This window comes from Oncorhynchus nerka, linkage group LG21 (assembly GCF_034236695.1).
Source record: "Oncorhynchus nerka isolate Pitt River linkage group LG21, Oner_Uvic_2.0, whole genome shotgun sequence".
Lineage (NCBI taxonomy): Eukaryota > Metazoa > Chordata > Actinopteri > Salmoniformes > Salmonidae > Oncorhynchus > Oncorhynchus nerka.
Window position 1 is genome coordinate 17,821,665 of NC_088416.1, and position 22,399 is coordinate 17,844,063.

A 22,399-nucleotide genomic window follows, 5' to 3' on the forward strand; every position below is an offset into this window, starting at 1 on the left:
TGTACAGGTAGAGATATTGGTGTGCAAAAGAGCAGAAAAGTAAATAAATAAAAACAGAATAAAAACAGTATGGGAATGAGGTAGGTGAAAATGGGTGGGCTATTTACCAATAGACTATGTACAGCTGCAGCGATTGGTTAGCTGCTCAGATAGCTGATGTTTGAAGTTGGTGAGGGAGATAAAAGTCTCCAACTTCAGCGATTTTTGCAGTTCGTTCCAGTCACAGGCAGCAGAGTACTGGAACGAAAGGCGGCCAAATGAGGTGTTGGCTTTAGGGATGCTCAGTGAGATACACCTGCTGGAGCGCGTGCTACGGATGGGTGTTGCCATCGTGACCAGTGAACTGAGATAAGGCGGAGCTTTACCTAGCATGGACTTGTAGATGACCTGGAGCCAGTGGGTCTGGCGACGAATATGTAGCGAGGGCCAGCCGACTAGAGCATACAAGTCGCAGTGGTGGGTGGTATAAGATGCTTTAGTGACAAAACGGATGGCACTGTGATAGACTGCATCCAGTTTGCTGAGTAGAGTGTTGGAAGCCATTTTGTAGATGACATCGCCGAAGTCGAGGATCGGTAGGATAGTCAGTTTTACTAGGGTAAGCTTGGCGGCGTGAGTGAAGGAGGCTTTGTTGCAGTCGACTCTTGATTTGATTTTCGATTGGAGATGTTTGATATGAGTCTGGAAGGAGAGTTTGCAGTCTAGCCAGACACCTAGGTACTTATAGATGTCCACATATTCAAGGTCGGAACCATCCAGGGTGGTGATGCTAGTCGGGCATGCGGGTGCAGGCAGCGATCGGTTGAAAAGCATGCATTTGGTTTTACTAGCGTTTAAGAGCAGTTGGAGGCCACGGAAGGAGTGCTGTATGGCATTGAAGCTCGTTTGGAGGTTAGATAGCACAGTGTCCAATGACGGGCCGAAAGTATATAGAATGGTGTCGTCTGCGTAGAGGTGGATCAGGGAATCGCAAGAGCAACATCATTGATAAATACAGAGAAAAGAGTCGGCCCGAGAATTGAACCCTGTGGCACCCCCATAGAGACTGCCAGAGGACCGGACAGCATGCCCTCCGATTTGACACACTGAACTCTGTCTGCAAAGTAGTTGGTGAACCAGGCAAGGCAGTCATCCGAAAAACCGAGGCTACTGAGTCTGCCGATAAGAATATGGTGATTGACAGAGTCGAAAGCCTTGGCAAGGTCGATGAAGACTGCTGCACAGTACTGTCTTTTATCGATGGCGGTTATGATATCGTTTAGTACCTTGAGTGTGGCTGAGGTGCACCCGTGACCGGCTCGGAAACCAGATTGCACAGCGGAGAAGGTACGGTGGGATTCGAGATGGTCAGTGACCTGTTTGTTGACTTGGCTTTCGAAGACCTTAGATAGGCAGGGCAGGATGGATATAGGTCTATAACAGTTTGGGTCCAGGGTGTCTCCCCCTTTGAAGAGGGGGATGACTGCGGCAGCTTTCCAATCCTTGGGGATCTCAGACGATATGAAAGAGAGGTTGAACAGGCTGGTAATAGGGGTTGCGACAATGGCGTCGGATAGTTTCAGAAATAGAGGGTCCAGATTGTCAAGCCCAGCTGATTTGTACGGGTCCAGGTTTTGCAGCTCTTTCAGAACATCTGCTATCAGGATTTGGGTAAAGGAGAACCTGGAGAGGCTTGGGCGAGGAGCTGCGGGGGGGGGGGCGGAGCTGTTGGCCGAGGTTGGAGTAGCCAGGCGGAAGGCATGGCCAGCCGTTGAGAAATGCTTATTGAAGTTTTCGATAATCATGGATTTATCGGTGGAGACCGTGTTACCTAGCCTCAGTGCAGTGGGCAGCTGGGAGGAGGTGCTCTTGTTCTCCATGGACTTCACAGTGTCCCAGAACTTTTTGGAGTTGGAGCTACAGGATGCAAACTTCTGCCTGAAGAAGCTGGCCTTAGCTTTCCTGACTGACTGCGTGTATTGGTTCCTGACTTCCCTGAACAGTTGCATATCACAGGGACTATTCGATGCTATTGCAGTCCGCCACAGGATGTTTTTGTGCTGGTCGAGGGCAGTCAGGTCTGGAGTGAACCAAGGGATGTATCTGTTCTTGGTTCTGCATTTTTTGAACGGAGCATGCTTATCTAAAATGGTGAGGAAGTTACTTTTAAAGAATGACCAGGCATCCTCAACTGACGGGATGAGGTCAATGTCCTTCCAGGATACCCGGGCCAGGTCGATTAGAAAGGCCTGCTCACAGAAGTGTTTTAGGGAGCGTTTGACAGTGATGAGGGGTGGTGGTTTGACTGTGGCTCCGTGGCGGATACAGGCAATGAGGCAGTGATCGCTGAGATCCTGGTTGAAGACAGCGGAGGTGTATTTGGAGGGCCAGTTGGTCAGGATGACGTCTATGAGGGTGCCCTTGTTTACAGAGTTAGGGTTGTACCTGGTGGGTTCCTTGATGTTTTGAGTGAGATTGAGGGCATCTAGCTTAGATTGTAGGACTGCCGGGGTGTTAAGCATATCCCAGTTTAGGTCACCTAACAGAACAAACTCTGAAGCTAGATGGGGGGCGATCAATTCACAAATGGTGTCCAGGGCACAGCTGGGAGCTGAGGGTGGTCGGTAGCAGGCGGCAACAGTGAGAGACTTATTTCTACACCTGAAACCCCACCTCTTTAAGGAATACCTAGGATAGGATAAAGTAATCCCTCTCACCCCCCCCCCCTTAAAAGATTTAGATGCACTACTGTTCCACTGGATGTCATAAGGTGAATGCACCAATTTGTAAGTCGCTCTGGATAAGAGCGTCTGCTAAATGACTTAAATGTAAATGTAAATGTAAATTTCTGGAGAGAGTAATTTTCAAAATTAGTAGTTCAAACTGTTTGGGTATGGACCTGGAAAGTATGACATTACTTTGCAGGCTATCTCTGCAGTAGACTGCAACTCCTCCCCTTTGGCAGTTCTATCTTGACGGAAGATGTTATAGTTGGGTATGGAAATCTCCAAATTTTTGGTGGCCTTCCTGAGCCAGGATTCAGACACAGCAAGGACATCAGGGTTAGCAGAGTGTGCTAAAGCAGTGAGTAAAACAAACTTATGGAGGAGGCTTCTGATGTTGACATGCATGAAACCAAGTCTTTTTCGATCACAGAAGTCAACAAATGAGGGTGCCTGGGGACATGCAGGGCCTGGGTTTACCTCCACATCACCCGCAGAACAGAGAAGGAGTAGTATGAGGGTGCGGCTAAAGGCTATCAAAACTGGTCGCCTAGAGCGTTGGGGGCAGAGAATAAGAGGAGCAGGTTTCTGGGCATGGTAGAATATATTCAGGGCATAATGCACAGACAGGGGTATGGCGAGGTGCGGGTACAGCGGAGGTAAGCCCAGGCACTGGGTGATGATGAGAGAGGTTGTATCTCTGGACATGCTGGTTGTAATGGGTGAGGTCACCGCATGTGTGGGAGGTGGGACAAAGGAGGTAACAGGGGTATGAAGAGTGGAACTAGGGGCTCCATTGTGAACTAAAACAATGATAACTAACCTGAACAACAGTATACAAGGCATATTGACATTTGAGAGAGACATACAGCGAGGCATACAGTAATCACAGGTGTTGAATTGGGAAAGCTAGCTAAAACAGTAGGCGAGGCTAATCAGCTAGCACAACAAACAGCAGGTAAAATGGCGTTGACTAGGCAACGGGGCCGACAGATAAAACAAACAAGCAGAATGGAGTACCGTGATTAATGGACAGTCCAGCGTGCGTCAGCTATGTAGCCAAGAGATCAGTGTCCAGGGGGCAGCGGTGGATGGGGCAGGGAAGCTGGACTGGCGAGTGTTATCCAGGTTAAAAAAACGAACAATGACTAAATAGCTTGTAGCTAGTTAGCGTCTGGAGGTTCTTGAGTGTGTTCTAAAAAATTAAAAATAATAGCGATTCCGTATCACATTGGGTGAGGCAGGTTTCCGGAAGGTATAAACAAATTAAAAATCAAAAAGAGATAGAAAGTAAATGGGTCCAGAGAGTGTTTGGGACGCGGTGATTCAGACGGTTAGCAGGCCTGTGCTAACAAGCTAACAGTTCGTAGGCCCGGGCTAGACAAGGTAGCAGTTAGCGGACCGGAGCTAGACAAGTTAGCAGTTAGCAGGCCGAATTAGCAAGCAGGGAGATAGCGAGGGCTAGAGAGTTAGCCTTTGGGGGACGTCGCGATGGGGTGAGTCTGTTTATTCCTCTTCATGCGGTGACATCGACAGACCGGTCGTGGGCCCGGGTATTGTAGCCCAGGAGTATGCTACAGGTGCTCTGCCCGGACTAGCTTCAGGCTAAGTGGGTGGAAACGCTAGCCAGGGGTAATCATCCGGGGTTGCAGTTTAGCTAGATAGCTAGTTGTGAAGATCCAGCTGAAAAATGTTCCGTTTGCGGTGGGAATCCGGGGATGAAAAATAAATAGGTCCGTTGTGCTCTGGTTAGAGTCGCGTTGTTCGAACTGGCGAGAGCTTTCCGGGCTAAAGGTTAGCTGATGACCGGTTAGCTGAAGACCGCTAGCATAGCTGGTAGTTAGCTGGCTAGCTTCAGTTGAGGGGTTCCGGTTCCGAAGTAAATATAAATACTTTAGGAAAAATAGCTACATTGGGTGAGGCGGGTTGCAGGAGAGTATTTGGAAGCTTAGGTTTAGCAAAATGTTTTTAAAAGAGGTATGCGAAGAAAAATATGTAAAAAAAACGAAAAAGAAGCGATATATACAGGGACGGGACGACAGGACGACTTACTGCTACGCCATCTTGGAAATACTGAAGTGCATATAAGATCATCCAATAGTCAAAGGTATATGAAATACAAATGGTATAGAGGGAAATATAGTCCTATAATTCCTATAATAACTACAACCTAAAACTTATTATCTGGGAATATTGAAGACTCGTGTTAAAAGGAACCACCAGCTTTCATATGTTCTCATGTTCTGAGCAAGGATCTGAAACGTTAGCTTTCTTACATAGCACATATTGCACTTTTACTTTCTTCTCCAACACTTTGTTTTTGCATTATTTAAACCAAATTGAACATGTTTCATTATTTACTTGAGGCTAAATTGATTTTATTGATGTATTATATTAAGTTAAAATAAGTGTTCATTCAGTATTGTTGTAATAGTCATTATTACAAATAAATAAAAATAAATGTAAAAAAATTGGCAGATTATAATCGGTAATCGGCTTTTTTGGTCCTCCAATAAATCGGTATCGGCGTTGAAAAATCGTAATCGGTCGACCTCTGAACTCTATCATCAAGTCTGCGGACAACACTACATTGGTAGGCTTGATTACCAACAACGACGAGTCGGCCTACAGGGAGGTGGTGAGGGCCCTCGGAGTGTGGTGTCAGGAAAATAACCTCACACTCAATATCAACAAAACAAAGGAGATGATCGTGTACTTCAGGAAACAGAGGGAGCACACCCTTATCCACATCGACGGGACAGTAGTGGAGAGGGTAGTAAGTTAAGTTCCTCGGCGTACACATCACGGACAAACTGAATTGGTCCACCCACACAGACAGCGTTGTGAAGAAGGCGCAGCAGCGCCTCTTCAACCTCAGGAGGCTGAAGAAATTCAGCCTGTCACCAAAAGCACTCACAAACTTCACCGCCTGGTACGGCAACTGCTCCGCCCACAACCGTAAGGCTCTCCAGAGGGTAGTGAGGTCTGCACAACGCATCACCGGGGGCAAACTACCTGCCCTCCAGGACACCTACACCACCCGATGTCACAGGAAGGCCATAAAGATCATCAAGGACATCAACCACCCGAGCCACTGCCTGTTCACCCCGCTATCATTAGGAAAGGCGAGGTCAGTACAGGTGCATCAAAGCAGGGACCGAGAGACTGAAAAACAGCTTCTATCTCAAGGCCATCAGACTGTTAAACAGCCACCACTAACATTGAGTGGCTGTTGCCAACAGCTCACTTCAATAATGGAAATTGATGTAAAAACTGTATCACTCACCACTTTAAACAATGCCACTTAATAATGTTTACATACCCTACATTACTCATCTCATATGTATATACTGTACTCGATACCTTCTACTGCATCTTGCCTATGCCGTTCTGTACCATCACTCATTCATATATCTTTATGTACATATTCCTTATCCCTTTACACTTGTGTGTATAAGGTAGTAGTTGTGGAATTGTTAGGTTAGATTACTTGTTGGTTATTACTGCATTGTCGGAACTAGAAGCACAAGCATTTTGCTACACTCGCATTAACATCTGCTAACCATGTATATGTGACAAAGAAAATTTGATTTGAAGTAGTGAATTCTAAATAGTATGCTAGAATATGGGCATTGTAATGTAGCCACTGTAACGTAACATCTCTGTGAAATGCAGAAAGAGCAGAGGGAGTATACAAATCATGTTACCACACTTGCCGTGGAAATGAGACAGAAGCTTATAAATGGTTTAGAGGATTAACAACAAAACCGCTTCAGTGCTTTGAGATCAGCAATGTTTATAATGTGCCAATACAATCCATGCGCTCAGCAAATGATGTGTCCCCTTGAAAATGTCACAGGTCCTGACTTCTGTAAACATTTTTTATTTGACCTTTATTTAACTAGGTAAGTCGGTTAATAAATTCTTATTGTCAATGACTGCCTAGTGGGTTAACTGCCTCGTTCAGGGGCAGAACGACAGATTTACCTTGTCAGCTTGGGGAATCGATCTTGCAACCTCTCGGTTACTAGTCCAACGTTCTAACCACTAGGCTACCTGCCGCCCCAATGCCATACCTAAGACAGAAATTCCCATAGCTGTGTATTGTACTGATGGAGAACCAGGTCAGTGCAGTACAGATGGGTATATGACAAACCAGGATCACTGAGTTAGCCAGCTAACTTTAATAAGCAACCGGAAATAACTCGTGATTTTCTGTTTAATTAAAATAGCTGCATTTAAATATTTTTTTCAGCCGTTTTTGAAATCAATTTGCCCATTTCAAGCTCCTCTTAAAAAATATATTCAGGCAAGTTAGCTGGCTAACTCCTTGGTCCTGCTTTGTAGCATACCCCTCTTCTCAGCTTGGCTCAGTAGTGTGAAAAAGCTATTATTGTTCCAACCTGAGTTTCTTGGTCTTCTTGGGCAGGAGCTCCTTGTTGTTGCTGCTGCTGCTGTTGTTGTTCTTGGTCTTCTTGGGGAACTGAATGGCCGGCTCCGGGATCTCCTCCACCGCTCCTTTCCTTTTGTGCTTGTCTTTCTTCTTCTCCTTCTCTTTTCTCTTTGGTTTGCTGGCCTGTGGCTGCGAGAGGGCCGCCAGCTGCTCATGGACAGCTTTGAGCTGTAACAGACAGACAGGAAACCAATGGTCAAAAAACAATGGATAGTCATTGACTGGACGTCACCAAATATTACAGGGGTCAGAAAAGACACAGCACCCTTCATCCATCTTCAGGGATTCAATTAGATTTTAAACAACTTTATCTATCCATCAAATGTATCACAAATGGATATTATTAGTGCCAAAAGAGTTAGGAGGGGGTTATGGTTCATTTCAATAATATATGATGAATAGGGATGTCACCAGAGAGGCTGGAATCCCTCAATCAGGGGGAAATATCAAATCCTATTTGCATTCCATGTTGTTGTTTCGGTCTTTCCTCACCTGTTCTTGTAGCTCGGCCAGTCTCTGGGCTCTCTCCTCCTCCAAGTCGTTTGTGGAGGATTCCGACTCAGAAGACGAATCACTGGAGCTGTCCGAGGAGGAAGCGGGGTGTTTGACCGAGGAGGCAGGACCTAGGATGGAAGAGGCAGGGTTTAGGATGGGCGGCGGCTGGGCCTTGATGATGGGGGCGGAGGACTGGAGCAGCACGGGGGTAGGAGCCGAAGCCAACATCTCATCGGGCTCATCTGGCATCTTGGCGAAGCGCATCTCAAACACGTCCTGTTGGAGAGAGAGAGGGAGGGAGAGGACATACTCAGTGTCAGATTCTGGATAGAGAACAGAACTGGGTGGTGTTCAATCGGGCACACCGTAGCAAAACTAGTTGCAATGGAAAAGCAAACATCGGCGTTCTGATTTTGGAAAAGTTCAGGAACCTATGAATTTCACTTGGTTTCAAAACGTATTCTCCCTATTGAACAACCCAGATTTCAAAGACATCTGCTGCACCAGTAAAACACAGCAAATAGTTTGGCAAACAGGTACATGAAAAAGTTACAAACAGATACATGAAAAGGCCTAAGCTCATGTGGGCATTTGTTATGAAATAGATTTTTGTGACTTACATTTATCTCGTATTTACCTTACATGTTTATCTGTCACACGTGAATGTTGCCATTTATATATTTACTATACATCTTTATCTCATCAGACTTGCCACAACTTAAGTTCCTTCTGGAAAATGTAAGTAATTAAATATAATTATGAGGGTATTATTTACCGTGTTAGAAGTGTATTACCTGTAGTCTGCGTGCCATAGCCACCACCTCGTGGTCGGGTGGGTTGTACTTGTAGCAGTTAGAGAACATTAACCGCACGTCGGCAGCAAACTCCTGGGCGTCTCTGTACTGCCTGTTGTCCAGCTTCAACTACAAACACATCACAACATGTCACCAAAACCACGTCACAATGTTGGAATCCTTTTAGAGGACAAGGACATCCCTTAGAGAGCTACACTTCTTCAGGCTTTCCTGCAAACCCTAATCCAACATAGGGCTCTGGTCGAAAGTACTGCACTATGGGCCCTGGTCAAAAGCAGTGTACTATATATCGGGAAAAGGGTGCAATTTGGGACACACACATAATTGTGTTCCATTCAAACCCACCTTGACGGTGGCGAGGTCCATGGGGTGTTTGATGATGTCGTGGTAGTCGTGCAGCCCCAGCATGTCCACGTTTACTGGCTTGTAGAAGGGCCAGGCGTAGGCCGCGTGCTTCTTATGTAACATGTCTCGGACCAAGCTGGAGCAGTACCGTAGCTGCTCCTGCTGCTTGGGGCTATGAGCCCCTACCCCTGGTCCTCCGGGTCCCCCTAGACCGAGACCTATCCCAAGGCCCAGGTGGTGCTGGGAGTCTGGAGCCTCCTTCTTGATTAGCTTGGTGGGCCTGGCGCTTTCACGTCGCGGCAGCGTCTTCCCCGACTTGGACTCGGCTGGAGAAGACTCACTTAGCTGGTCGTTGGCTGTGGGGGTGGTCGTGTCAGCTTTCCTCTTCTGGCTCTTTCTCTGCTAGAAGGGGGTATAGAAAAATTAGGGGCACAGGGAGAGGGACAGAAAGGGGAAGGAGAAGAGGCAGAGTATGAGAGGAGAATGTGATTGTTTTAGATCAGATGCAAGGTAATACACAGTGTACTTTTGTCAAAAGCATTCTGAACTGCGATTGATTGAGCTTCCTTGGTGCAATGGAACCAATGGAGTAGCCCTAAAAGTGCAAACCATGTCCATTTGGCACTCCAGAGAGGTTCAATTAAATGCTCAAAGTATTTGAAGGAACGCAAATACTATTTGAATCAAATACTATTTGAAGGGTCATTCATTATGCATCAAAATGAAGAAGAAAAAACCAAGACAAACAGGGAGGGACCACCTCGAAACTCTCATTCATTCTCATTTTCCATGTTGCACTATGATAAACACAACCCAGTTCTGCAAGCAATATACCCCGCAACCTCCCTGTGCATGCCAAACCCTCCATCAGACTCACTTTGGCCATGGGCACGGGGTTCTGCAGTATTGGGGCAGTGCTCTGGATGGAGGTGGGGGGCAGAGTGGTCTGGGTGGGTGGAGGAGGCACGGAGGTCATAATCGGGAGCTTAGGAGGGGCCTGGAGAGGCAGGTCCGACGGGCCCAGTGAGTAGGGGGCCCCCAGCTGTGGCGCATGGGCATGGACAGGTAGCGTTGTGGGCACGCGGGAGGGCAGGGCCTGCATGAGGGGCTGAGGAGGTAGAGATGGTGGCCCCTGGTCCTGGGTCTGTTGCTGCACTGGTGGTCCTCTGGTCTGGGGGCCTGGGGAGTGGCTGGAGAAGCCCCGTGTCTGGGGGGTGGTGGACGGAGAATCCATAGTTGGGCCTGGCTTCAAGTTCAGACCTGGGAGGGTGTGAGACACACAGAGAGAGAGAACAATGTGTGAATAAAATTGAATAAGTAGAACTACAAGAAATCTAAGATGTTAATTAAATGATATCCAGCTCAGGGCTCCAGCTATGCATTTGGTTTTCTAACTTGCTAGATAAGTGGCTAGATGTCAAGATCAAGCTTCTTGGTTACAGTAGACATTCAATCCCCTCCTGGAGAAAGATCTAGGGCCCGATAAAATCCGCAATACGTAGAATGTGGACGGAAATCACGGAATCCAGACATTAAAAACAAAACGGAATTCAACAAAATTCTAAAATGCATTGAACTTTGTAGAGAATCAACTAAATGTATTGAAAACGTAGCAATTAGTCCAAGTTTACCATAAGACATGAACAGAATGCATTTCCTGCAACTTTCTGAAGAGGCAAGGAGAATTCCCTGTCTGTGTATGTACGGTGCGAGTCTACCACTTTGTGCAGCCGTTAGCATGATGCTAATGAAAAGTCTTCTGGTAGATGGAAAGGCTTCCACAAAAACCTTCTCAATTAAACGTTAACTACAAAGTAGCCTATGCTGACCTGGCAGAATGATATCATTATTATTTGCATCAATCCAGTGGGTATTTGTTTAGTTGGCAACCCATCCCTTAAAAGATTAATTGACACAAACATACATTATGATGATACACAGTGATAATTATTCCTATTATTTAGTATAAAAAGTGGAGGTTACTCACTCGAAACCCCCCCAAAAAAGTCACAAGATATGACAAAAGACAACCTGAAACCTACTGTGCAAAGTTCGAGCAAAGTTCCAGCAACTATGGTGGATGCATAACCTGGCCAGCACAGTTCAGTAGGGTATTGGAAACCCCAGGCCAGGAGTGTGTATGCGTTTCAGTGTGTGCCTGTGTGTTTGTGTGCAGTACCCTACCTCCTTCCCGTCGGCCCCGGCCTCGTCCCTTGCCGGTCATGACAGCAATCTCCGTCTCATCCTGGGGCATCTCAGTAATCTTCTGGAGAAACATCTTCTCCAGCTGCTCAGCCATTAACACTATGTCATCTCCAGGCTTCAGTCATGGGGAGACAGACACTCCATGATAATACAGTACCAGAAACCAAAGCCTAGACATACCTAAGACCTAGACGTACACAGATCTAGCACTACCTAGGACCTAGACATACATTTATCTAGCACTACCTAAAAAAGAGCATCCATTCTAAAAGTTAGCCAAACTAAATATATGTCTCTGATACTAACTATATGGGGTGTGGTGGTCATAAAATGAACCACCTCATTCAAATTGTCAGGGTTAGTGGTTCCAAGCCCTTTCTATAGATTATATTTCTATGGTGGTGATTGACAACAGATACAGTGCATTACTGTATCGTTACCTTGTTGTAAATGTAGCAGTTGGTGAACATGGTGTTGAAATCTTGAATACATTCTTGGGCGTTCCAGTAGTAGCTGTTCTCAAGTCGCTTCTTGATTGTTCCCATATCCATAGGAACTTTAATAATCTTGTAGTAGTCCTGAAAAACATTTTATTTTATTTTTTAAGTACAATTCAATTAAAACAAGACAGTCAGACAGAGGAATCTGCCAAGTGTGCATGTTGGGTGCTTGGGTGGCACAGCCACACATAGAAACACTAGTAGAATCAATAATCAACTCAATACTAGCACTCACTGGAAATAGTATAGACTGTTCTCTCTGCTACCGCAAAGAAAGAGGTACCAGTGCACAAAGTCTGGAACCAACAGGACCCTTAACAGCTTCTACCCCAAGCCATAACACAACTAAACAAGTCCGCTAAATAGCTAATCAAATGGCTACTCAGACTACCTGCATTTACCCTTTTTTGCACCGTCATGCACCGACTATGGACATACACTGGACTCTACCCACAGACATAACACAAACAGCATGCGCACACATGCATACTGATGCCACACACACACACGCTACTGTCTATTATCTATCCCGTTGCACAGTCACTTCACTCCTACCTACACTCTGGCCTGTTTATTAGGAATACCCCATTCATAAAATTGGTTCGCTCCTGCAGACAGTGAGTCACGTGGCCGTGGCTTGCTACATATATCACGCAGACATGCATCCAGAAACTGTTTGATTTAATGTTAGAATGGTCAAAACGAGTGACCTAAGCAACTTGGAGCATGGCATGATCATCGGTGCCAGGCGCGCCAGTTCCAGAAACCTCAGAAACGGCCGGCCTCCTGGGCTTTTCAAGCGCGCCAGTGTCTAGGGTTCACAGAGAATACTGCGACAAAAAATAAAAATAATAATAATCCAGTCAGCGGCAGTCCTAGGTGCAAAAACAGCTCGTTGACGAGAGGTCATAAGACAATGGCAAGAATCGTGCAAGCTAACAGGCGGGACACAAACAGGTAATTAACAGCACAGCACAACAGTGGCGGGCAGAACAGCATCTCGGAACGCACAATTCATCAGATGGGCTGTTGCAGCAGACAACCACACAGTGTTCCACTCCTATCAGCTAAATACAGGAAGTAGCGGCTCCAATGGGCACGCAATCACCAACACTGAACAACCGAAGTGGAAAAACATTGTCTGGTCTGACGAATCCCGGTTCCTGTTGCGTCATGCTGATTGCAGAGTCAGAATTTAATGTAAGCAGCATGAATCCATTGCCCCAATGCAGCATGATGTCAACGGTACAGGCTGGTGGCGGTGGTGTAATATTTTGCTGGCACACGTTAGGCCCCTCGATACCAATTGAGCAACGATTGAATAATTCAGGCTGTTCTGGAGGTAAACAGGGGTCCGAGTCGGTACTAGATGGTGTCCCTAATAAACTGATCAATGAATGTATATGTACATCGCAACCTTAATTACCTTGTACATCAACTTGGTACTGGTACTCCCTGTATATAGCCATGTTAGGCCCCGTAACATAAAGGCCCCGTAACATAAAAATAGTTGGAAAAGGACCACTAACTTCTTTGGGGTAGGGGGCAGTATTGGGAATTTTGGATGAAAAGCGTGCCCAAATTAAGCTGCCTGCTACTCAGCCATAAAAGCTAGAATATGCATATAATTAGTAGATTTGGATTGAAAACACTGAAGTCTCTAAAACTGTTTGAATGATGTCTGTGAGTATAACAGAACTCATATGGCAGGCAAAAACCTGAGAAAAAATCCCGCCAGGAAGTGGGAAATCTGAGGTTTGTAGTTTTTGAACTCAGCCCCTATCGAATACACAGTGGGATATTGGTCATTTTGCACTTCCTATTGCTTCCACTAGATGTCAACAGTGTTTAGAAACTTGTTTGATGCTTCTACTCTAAAGGAGGGGCTCGTAAGAGCTCTTTGAGTGAGTGGTCTGGCAGAGTGCCACAGGCTCAGTCTCGCGGCGCTCACGTGAAAGGTAGCTACGTTCCACTTCATTTCTGAAGACAAAGGAATTGTCCAGTTGGAACATTATTGAAGATTTATGTTAAAAACATCCTAAAGATTGATTCTATACATCGTTTGATGTGTTTCTACTAACTGTAACAAAGCTTTTTTGACTTTTCGTCTGAAACTAGTGAACGCGCTTTATAAATGTGGATTACTGGACTGAACGCGCTAACAAAAGGAGCTATTTTGACATAAATGGACATTATCGAACAAAACAAACATTTATTGTGGAACTGGGATTCCTGGGAGTGCATTCTGATGAAGATTATCAAAGGTATGCTATAATGCTATTCTGACTAATGTTGACTCCACAACATGGCAGACATATGTATGGGCTCTGAGCGCTCTACTCAGATTATAGCATGGTGTGCTTTTTCAGTTGTTTTTTGTTTATTTTTTAAATCTGACACAGCGGTTGCATTAACTTGAAACTAGGGGGCACTATTTTCATTTTTGGAAAAAATAACGTTCCCAAAGTAAACGGGCTATTTTGTCAGGACAAGATGCTAGAATATGCATATAATTGACCGCTTAGGATAGAAAACACTCTAAAGTTTCCAAAACGATAAAAATATTGTCTGTGAGTATAACAGAACTGATATTGCAGGCGAAAGCCTGAGAAAATTTCAATCAGGAAGTGACTCTTATTTAGAAAGCTCTGCGTTCCTATGCGTCCCTATTGAGCAGTGAATGGGATATCAACCAGATTCCTTTTTCTATGGCTTCCCTAATGTGTCTAGTGTCACAATACATAGTTTCAGGCTTTTATTTTGAAAAATGAGCCTGAACGAAAACATTGCGTCAGTGGTCAGTTGGTGGCACTGAGTGATTTGTGCGTAATAGACAAATGCGGCCACTGTTTCTCGCTTTCCTACTAAGAAGCCACCTTTCCCGGTTGATATATATTTGAAAAACAACTTAAGGATTGATTATAAAGAAACATTTATCATTTTTCTGTTGATATTATGGATCTAATTTGGAATATTTTTCGGCGTTCTCGTGACCGCAGTTTCTGGTGGATTTCTCAACCAAACGTGAAGTACAAACGGAGGTATTTCGGCTATAAAAATAATCTTTATGGGACAAAGTGAACATTTGCTGTCTAACTGGGAGTCTCGTGAGTGAAAACATCCGAAGCTCATCAAAGGTAAACGATTTAAATTGATTGCTTTTCTGATTTTCGTGACCAAGTTGCCTACTACTTGCTGGACATAATGCTATGCTAGGCTATTGATAAACGTACACAAATGCTTGTCTTGCTTTGGCTGTAAAGCATAATTTCAAAATCTGAGATGACAGGGTGATTAACAAAAGGCTAAGCTGTGTTTCACTATATTTCACTTGGGATTTCATGAATATGAATATTTTCTAGTAATATTTTTTGTCTGTTGCGTTATGCTAATTAGTGCCAATTCTCCTGGATCCGGGAGGGGTAGTTAAGGAGAAGTGGATCTAAAATTTCATGCATAACACTTGTATCTTTTATCAATGTTTATTATGAGTATTTCTGTAAAATTGATGTGGCTCTCTGCAAAATCACCGGATGTTTTGGAACTACTGAACGTAACACGCCAATGTAAACTCCGATTTTTGTATATAAATATGAACTTTACTGAACAAAACATACATGCATTGTGTAACATGAAGTCCTATGAGTGTCATCTGATGAAGATGGCCAAAGGTTAGTGATAAATCTTCTCTCTATTTCTGCTTTTTGTGACTCCTCTCTTTGGTTGGAAAATGGCTGAATGCTTTCTGTGACTAGTTGCTGACCTAACAATATGTTGTGCATTCGCCGAAAAGCGTTTTTGAAATCGGACACGGTGGTTGGATTAACGAGAATGTATCTATAAAATTGTGTGAAATACTTTTTACTAATTGTAAGTATGGGATTTCTGTTGTTTTGAATTTGGCGCCCTGCAGTTTCACTGGCTGTTGAGAGGTGGGACGCTCACGTCCCGAACGGTCCCAGAGACGTTAAGAAAGCATTTCACGGTTGGTCTACAACTGATTTGATAAATAGAAATGCAATTAATTTGCCTGATGATTCATCCTGAAATTAATTCCACTGCATACATTTATTTAGTCTGAAACTGCCACCCCCAAAAAATTGTGCTGATGTTTTAAATTAAATAAGACTATTTTCAGGTCGTACGTTTCTCCTTTTCTAGTCCATATAGCGAGACACCACAGCCAGCCAGGCAGAAACACAACACTCACCGGTAGGTTGAGTTTGACGGCGTCGACAGGTGCCTGGAAGGGCCAGGAGAAGTGGTGCTTCCACAGGGTCTTCAGCACCACCTTCAGCAGGTACTGCAACTGGTTGGTCTGCCGCTTGGGCTGCGATGAGTTGACGTACTCCGGGGGCGGCGGGTTAAACTCTGGCACGGTTGGAACGTAGGTGGATGGCTGGGGCTGCCCCCCCTGGCTGCTACTACCGCTGCCCGACGAAGACATCTGCACTGTGGTTGCATCCAGGCCGTCCCCCATTCTTGCAGAGGTGACTGGGGGCTCGGGCACAGGGGCTGGAGCAGGGGTAAGGGTTGGGGTAGGGGCGGCGGAGGCCGCGGGACACCAGTTGTTTAGTCTCGACGGCGGCGCGGACGACTCCACTGAGAGAGCACCGATGATTCCATTGCACTCCTCACTAGGCTCTCTAGGAGGAGAAGAGGGTGGGACAGACAGACAGAGACAGTCATTAGCATCTCTGTCAGACATACATTGGGGCAAAAAAGTATTTAGTCAGCCACCAATTGTGCAAGTTCTCCCACTTAAAAAGATGAGAGGCCTGTAATTCTCATCATAGGTACACTTCAACTATGACAGACAAAATGATAAAATTTTTCCAGAAAATCACATTGTAGGATTTTTAATGAATTTATTTGCAAATTATGGTGGAAAATAAGTATTTGGTCAATAACAAAAGTTTCTCAACACTCCCTCCAAAGATTTTCTATGGGGTTGAGATCTGGAGACTGGCTAGGCCACTCCAGGACCTTGAAATGCTTCTTACGAAGCCACTCCTTCGTTGCCCGGGCGGTGTGTTTGGGATCATTGTCATGCTGAAAGACCCAGGCACGTTTCATCTTCAATGCCCTTGCTGATGGAAGGAGGTTTTCACTCAAAATCTCACGATACATGGCCCCATTCATTCTTTCCTTTACACAAATCAGTCGTCCTGGTCCCTTTGCAGAAAAACAGCCCCAAAGCATGATGTTTCCACCCCCATGCTTCACAGTAGGTATGGTGTTCTTTGGATGCAACTCAGCATTCTTTGTCCTCCAAACACGACGAGTTGAGTTTTTACCAAAAAGTTATATTTTGGTTTCATCTGACCATATGACATTCTCCCAATCTTCTTCTGGATCATCCAAATGCTCTTTAGCAAACTTCAGACGGGCCTGGACATGTACTGGCTTAAGCAGGGGGACACGTCTGGCACTGCAGGATTTGAGTCCCTGGCGGCATAGTGTGTTACTGATGTTAGGCTTTTTTACTTTGGTCCCAGCTCTCTGCAGGTCATTCACTAGATCCCCCCCGTGTGGTTCTGTGATTTTTGCTCACCGTTCTTGTGATCATTTTGACCCCGCGGGGTGAGATCTTGCGTGGAGCCCCAGATCGGGGGAGATTATCAGTGGTCTTGTATGTCTTCCATTTCCTAATAATTGCTCCCACAGTTGATTTCTTCAAACCAAGCTGCTTACCTATTGCAGATTCAGTCTTCCCAGCCTGGTGCAGGTCTACAATTCTGTTTCTGGTGTCCTTTGACAGCTCTTTGGTCTTGGCCATAGTAGAGTTTGGAGTGTGACTGTTTGAGGTTGTGGACAGGTGTCTTTTATACTGATAACAAGTTCAAACAGGTGCCATTAATACAGGTAACGAGTGGAGGACAGAGGAGCCTCTTGAAGAAGTTACAGGTCTGTGAGAGCCAGAAATCTTGCGTGTTTGTAGGTGACCAAATGCTTATTTTCCACCATAATTTGCAAATAAATTCATTAAAAATCCTACAATGTGATTTTCTGTATTCCCCCCCTCATTTTGTCTGTCATAGTTGTCTACCTATGATGAAAATTACAGGCCTCTCATCTTTTTAAGTGGGAGAACTTGCACAATTGGTGGCTGCCTAAATACTTTTTTGCCCCACTGTATAGGGTTGCAAAGCTCCCTCTAAATTACCAGTTACCGGAATCTTCAGTCATTGTGGTAAGTAACAGGTAATCTATGGCAACTTTGGTCATTTATACTTGAATAACATTTTCATATATTGTATATATTTTTCTATCTGTGCCCATATTGTCCATGAGCTTCTAGTGGATAGACTGTCAGGTTCAAGAGAAAATAGCTCTTCCAACTGTCTTTTTTTCACAACTGCCATCAGTTTGGTCCTAAAACATGTACAACAAAGACAAAATAAAATAAATAAAAGGTGTGCGAAAAAAGAACACTGAAATCCGCAATGTTATTCAATAAATTAATGGTTTATATATTTAGGATTACGTTATACAGCTTCTTTTTTTTTTTTAATTAGATTTTTGCAAAAAATAAATAATATATATATATTTTAAAGACGTGATAAAGCCACAGAGGGACAGAGATAATTACAGACAGCTGTGATTACCTGGAGTACCCCAAAAAAAACAATAAATGTAATCTGACAAAATTGCATATATTCCTTGAAAGTTAACAAAATGAACAGTAGTTTACTGGTAAACTTTGAATGTTTCCAGTAATATACCTTCCCCTTTGCAACTCTGTGGGTGACTCTGTGGGTGACTCTGTGGGTGACTCTGTGGGTGACTCTGTGGGTGACTCTGTGGGTGACTCTGTGGGTGACTCTGTGGGTGACTCTGCTACAGCTGCTAAACTCCGAAAGGCATGGGATGTAACGATTCACCAATATATATCGGTCCCCGATTCAAAATGTTTAAGATACAAATGGCCGGTTCACGTTGTATTACATTTTCTACCTCCTCAAAATCAAATCTCTTGTAACAATTGATGAGTACTCTCCTTCAGTTTCGAACTGCATGTAAGTGCGTTAACAGCCATTGATCCAACATATGTAATTTGCTAGGTAGGCTACTGTTATCTATACTCTGTTGAAAATGGTTTCACCTTAATAAAAAAGTAAACTACCAGAGAAATCTCATCAGGCTAATAGCCTACCTGCTTAAGGGGGCTTACAATATATTTAATTTGCAGTCACTTTAACTCAATTAACCGGTGCCCCCACACATTGACTCTGTACCGGTACGCCCTGTATATAGCCTCGCTTTGTTATTTTACTGCTGCTCTTCAATTATTTGTTATATATTTTTTTAGGTATTTTTCTTAACTGCATTGTTGGTTAAGGGCTTGTAAAGTAAGCATTTCACTGTAAGGTTGTATTCGGCGCATGTGACAAATAACATTTGATTTTGATCGTTCAGGTTCACTGTCAGTAATAGTTTAGGTAGTTTTGCTTTAAACAGTCAGTCTATATGGCCATTATTAGATAGAGTAAAGATGATCATTTCACAACGAGGACATCACTTTTGCGAGAGCCCTGCATGGCCGAAGACGGAGAACATCCCTGCTTAAATTTTGAAAAATTCAAAACCATTCAGTATGAGATAGTGAAATCTAAAGTTATCCTAGTGCAGTCAGTAAATATTTCGAACCCTTCTCTTTTTCCACATTTTGTTACGTTACAGCCTTATACTAAAATGGATTAAAATGTTAAAATCCTCTGTCTACACACAATCCCCAATAATGATGAAGAAAAAACAGGTTATACATTTTTTATTAAATGTATAAAAAAACAAAACGGAAATACCTTATTTACAGCAGCCTACAGCGAAACAAGAACAGGCAGACACTTTCATGGCAGGATTCAACATAATGCCCAGGCCATTTACTGTTGAACAAATAATGGTTTTAGAAAAATCTAGAAGAACGTTGGGAAACTAAAATCACATAAAATTACAAAACGTATGCTAAATGCGTCAGTAAGAGGAAGACAATGTGTGTCTAATTTTCGGTTTATCATTCCAGCGCTACCATCATGCCCCAAAACCGAACCACAAAAAAACCCTGCGTCGTCATCATCATCATCATGATCCCACATTGAATTACCGCACCTAAACTAGATGTGTTCTGTGAGTTGGTGCATTGCAGGAAGATCAACCATCCCTGTTCTGAGCTCTGACCTTACAGGTTTCAGGATTCTCCCCAAAGAATGCAAGAGAGGCGTTGCTCCACTTTGTGTAAAATAAAAAAATATAAGGTTTATTTTTGCTCTGGATTGGAGGAAATGGCAGTTACAAGGTGTACAAAAACACAAAAATCTCTTGAGTACAAAAGGGGGACACAGGCCTTCGGTCCTCCCCCCAGCCCCTCATAAAACTCAAAAAATAAAAATAAAAAGGCTGTCAGGGTTGGGGTTAATCCCATTTACATTCCTGTCAAGTCAAGGACTATACTGAAACTATACTAGTTCCAATTCTGGTTTACTTTCTGAATGGACTAGAACTGAAATTGACCCCAACCCTGTGTGTGTGTGAGAGAGATCAGAGGTGGGTTAGTGGTTAGCCATCACTGGGGTTTTGGCAGGGCTTGTGTGTGTTGCTGTAATGGTTTATGCGGGTCCCTGGTAAGAAACAGACTATCCCATTCCTTGGAAATCTCTGGTCTCTGGAGTGTTTCAGGATGTGGGAGGTTGTTTGTGTGTGTGTGTGTGGTACATTTGGCATCATCTGGCTGCTGGTGGAACCTAGTGTTCCCATGCCTCATCTTGCCTCTCCCCTTCTTGTCCTTGCCCCTCCCGGGCTACTACGTCACAAGGCCAGTTTGTTGGAGACAGAGTACAAAGACACAGCAAAGTGTAGCAATGTGCCATACCATAAATTATTGATCATGAGGGGTTTTAGTTTAGAACTCTGGCCAGTTGCACACACCAGTGTGTGGACCTCACTCGAACTAACCACATTCCTGATGAGTCACCTTTCTGAGAAGTTAGCAGTTAACCAAGCACATGATCACTGCCAAGGCCTCCCTGGAGGAAACACACCCACACACTGACTGACCTCTGTATGGGATGACAACAGGAAAGAGAAATTTTAACTTGTCTGCTACTTGCCTTCCCACTCGGGTCAAAGCACCACCCAAAACGTTTAATTGAACGTTTCTTATAAAACAGAGTACAAACTTCCTGAATATAATGCTAGACATGTTACAGGACAGAGCTGCTGCTGATGACTGAATAGCAGCCTGCATTAAGAGACAAAGATCCACATAACTCCCTAGAGGAAAGCAGATTGGGACAGTGGTGGCTTTGGTACCATGCAACTTTAAAAGGAGGGAGAAGCTGGGGCTCCTCTGGCAATTACATTTGGGTGGTACAGACAGTGTGTGTTGTACAGTGTGTGTGCTCAACTGAGGTGGAGGTACAAAAGAGGTTGACCGGGACAGACAATAGGACCAAGCAGCAGTAGCAGCAGACATAACGAAGAAACTGACAGGCCCTCCGCAAAGAACAGGGTCGTTCGTGTTTATTGGGGCACGTACAAAACATTTTAAAATCTCCTCATTGGACATAATGGACAAATCCAGGACAGTTCCCTCCCTGCTATAAACAGAAGAACACCACCCAGCTCCTAGACACAGGAGGACAGATATTGGGGAGGTGTCTGTGGCAAGTACAGACTGACAGGTCAGGGACAGACAGGAGGGCTCCCTCTACAGGGACAGAGTGTAGCAATGTGTTCGTTAGGTAGCTTCTAGCTAGCCACAACAACAGGCTGGGCCGGGATGGAGTGTTTTCTGGGACTAGGAATCTGCCGACGTATACCAGCACACACAAACATAACCACCAGATGGTTCATAACAGCCAGGCAACAACAATCAGGGAATCCAGGGACACACACACAATACAAAGTACACACTTTATCCCCACTGTGTGCTATTGCTCCACTTTTGGGTCTAGTTTAGTGTGATTACTTAAACCCTCAACTAACTGCTGACTGAACCTATTTGACCAGATAAGATGCAGAGCAAACACGATTAGCTCAGGCAAAGATGCCACACAAGTCCTGTTGGTTTTCACCAGGTTTTACTGCAGTTTCCCATGTTTGAAGAGATGTTTATTTAGCCACCCCCCCCACTTTTTACACATATGTTGCATCCCAAATGGCACCCTATTCTTTATGTATTGCACTACTTCTGACCAGTTCAAAAGTAGCGCACTATATGGAATAGGGTGCCATTTGAGACGTGTTCCCTAATCAGGTCTACTTGGGTCCTTTCTCACCTTCCTATTTCACATAAGTGACGGCAAATCGTTTGGTTTCAATTGGCAACAGGAACCTTTTCAGATTGGTAGTCCAACAGACAATGGACATGTATATGTCAAAAAGACTAATCTCACCAGGAATAGAAGTGGCTAATCGAGAAGCTGACAAAGCCGCTGACCAATGCTTGATGGCCAAAACACATCCATTGTGATTAAACTGTTTGGTCACACTTCAAAAGAAAACAGCATAAATACATAAATCGCTCTGATTCTTTCCTGCTGCGGTCCAAAGGGCAACAACACCAGGGCCCGTATTCACGAAAAGTCTCAGGAGTCGGAGTGTTGCTGTGCTGATCTAGGATCAGTTTTCGATTATATGGATGGGGGGGACCTTATCCGAGATCAGCACTGTCTCTTACTCTGATGCACTTTGTAAATATGACTCAGCAGATGCAGATTCCAACAAGAGTTGTAACTTCCTGCCTACCGATGTGCGTGTCTTACCACACACCCCCTACCGTTCTGGGCTCTGGAACAACAGTTGACCTTTGACCTGGACATAGATCACCACAGACTGCCGAGGAATGTTGGGAGAGAGGGGAGGAGGCGGCTCTGGTTATCAAGG

The 22,399-nt window shown here is 44.4% G+C and overlaps 1 protein-coding gene across 1 annotated transcript in view; it reads right to left on the bottom strand.

Annotated features, from left to right (window-relative positions):
* LOC115103990 (bromodomain-containing protein 4-like) overlaps positions 1 to 22,399 on the bottom strand; it is a 43,080-nt gene that overhangs the window by 16,233 nt on the left and 4,448 nt on the right. Inside the window, 8 exon segments of the mRNA XM_065006394.1 lie at positions 7,106 to 7,323; positions 7,648 to 7,926; positions 8,445 to 8,573; positions 8,811 to 9,212; positions 9,688 to 10,070; positions 10,995 to 11,130; positions 11,456 to 11,593; positions 15,726 to 16,161. Coding sequence (XP_064862466.1) covers positions 7,106 to 7,323; positions 7,648 to 7,926; positions 8,445 to 8,573; positions 8,811 to 9,212; positions 9,688 to 10,070; positions 10,995 to 11,130; positions 11,456 to 11,593; positions 15,726 to 16,161 — 2,121 coding nt within the window.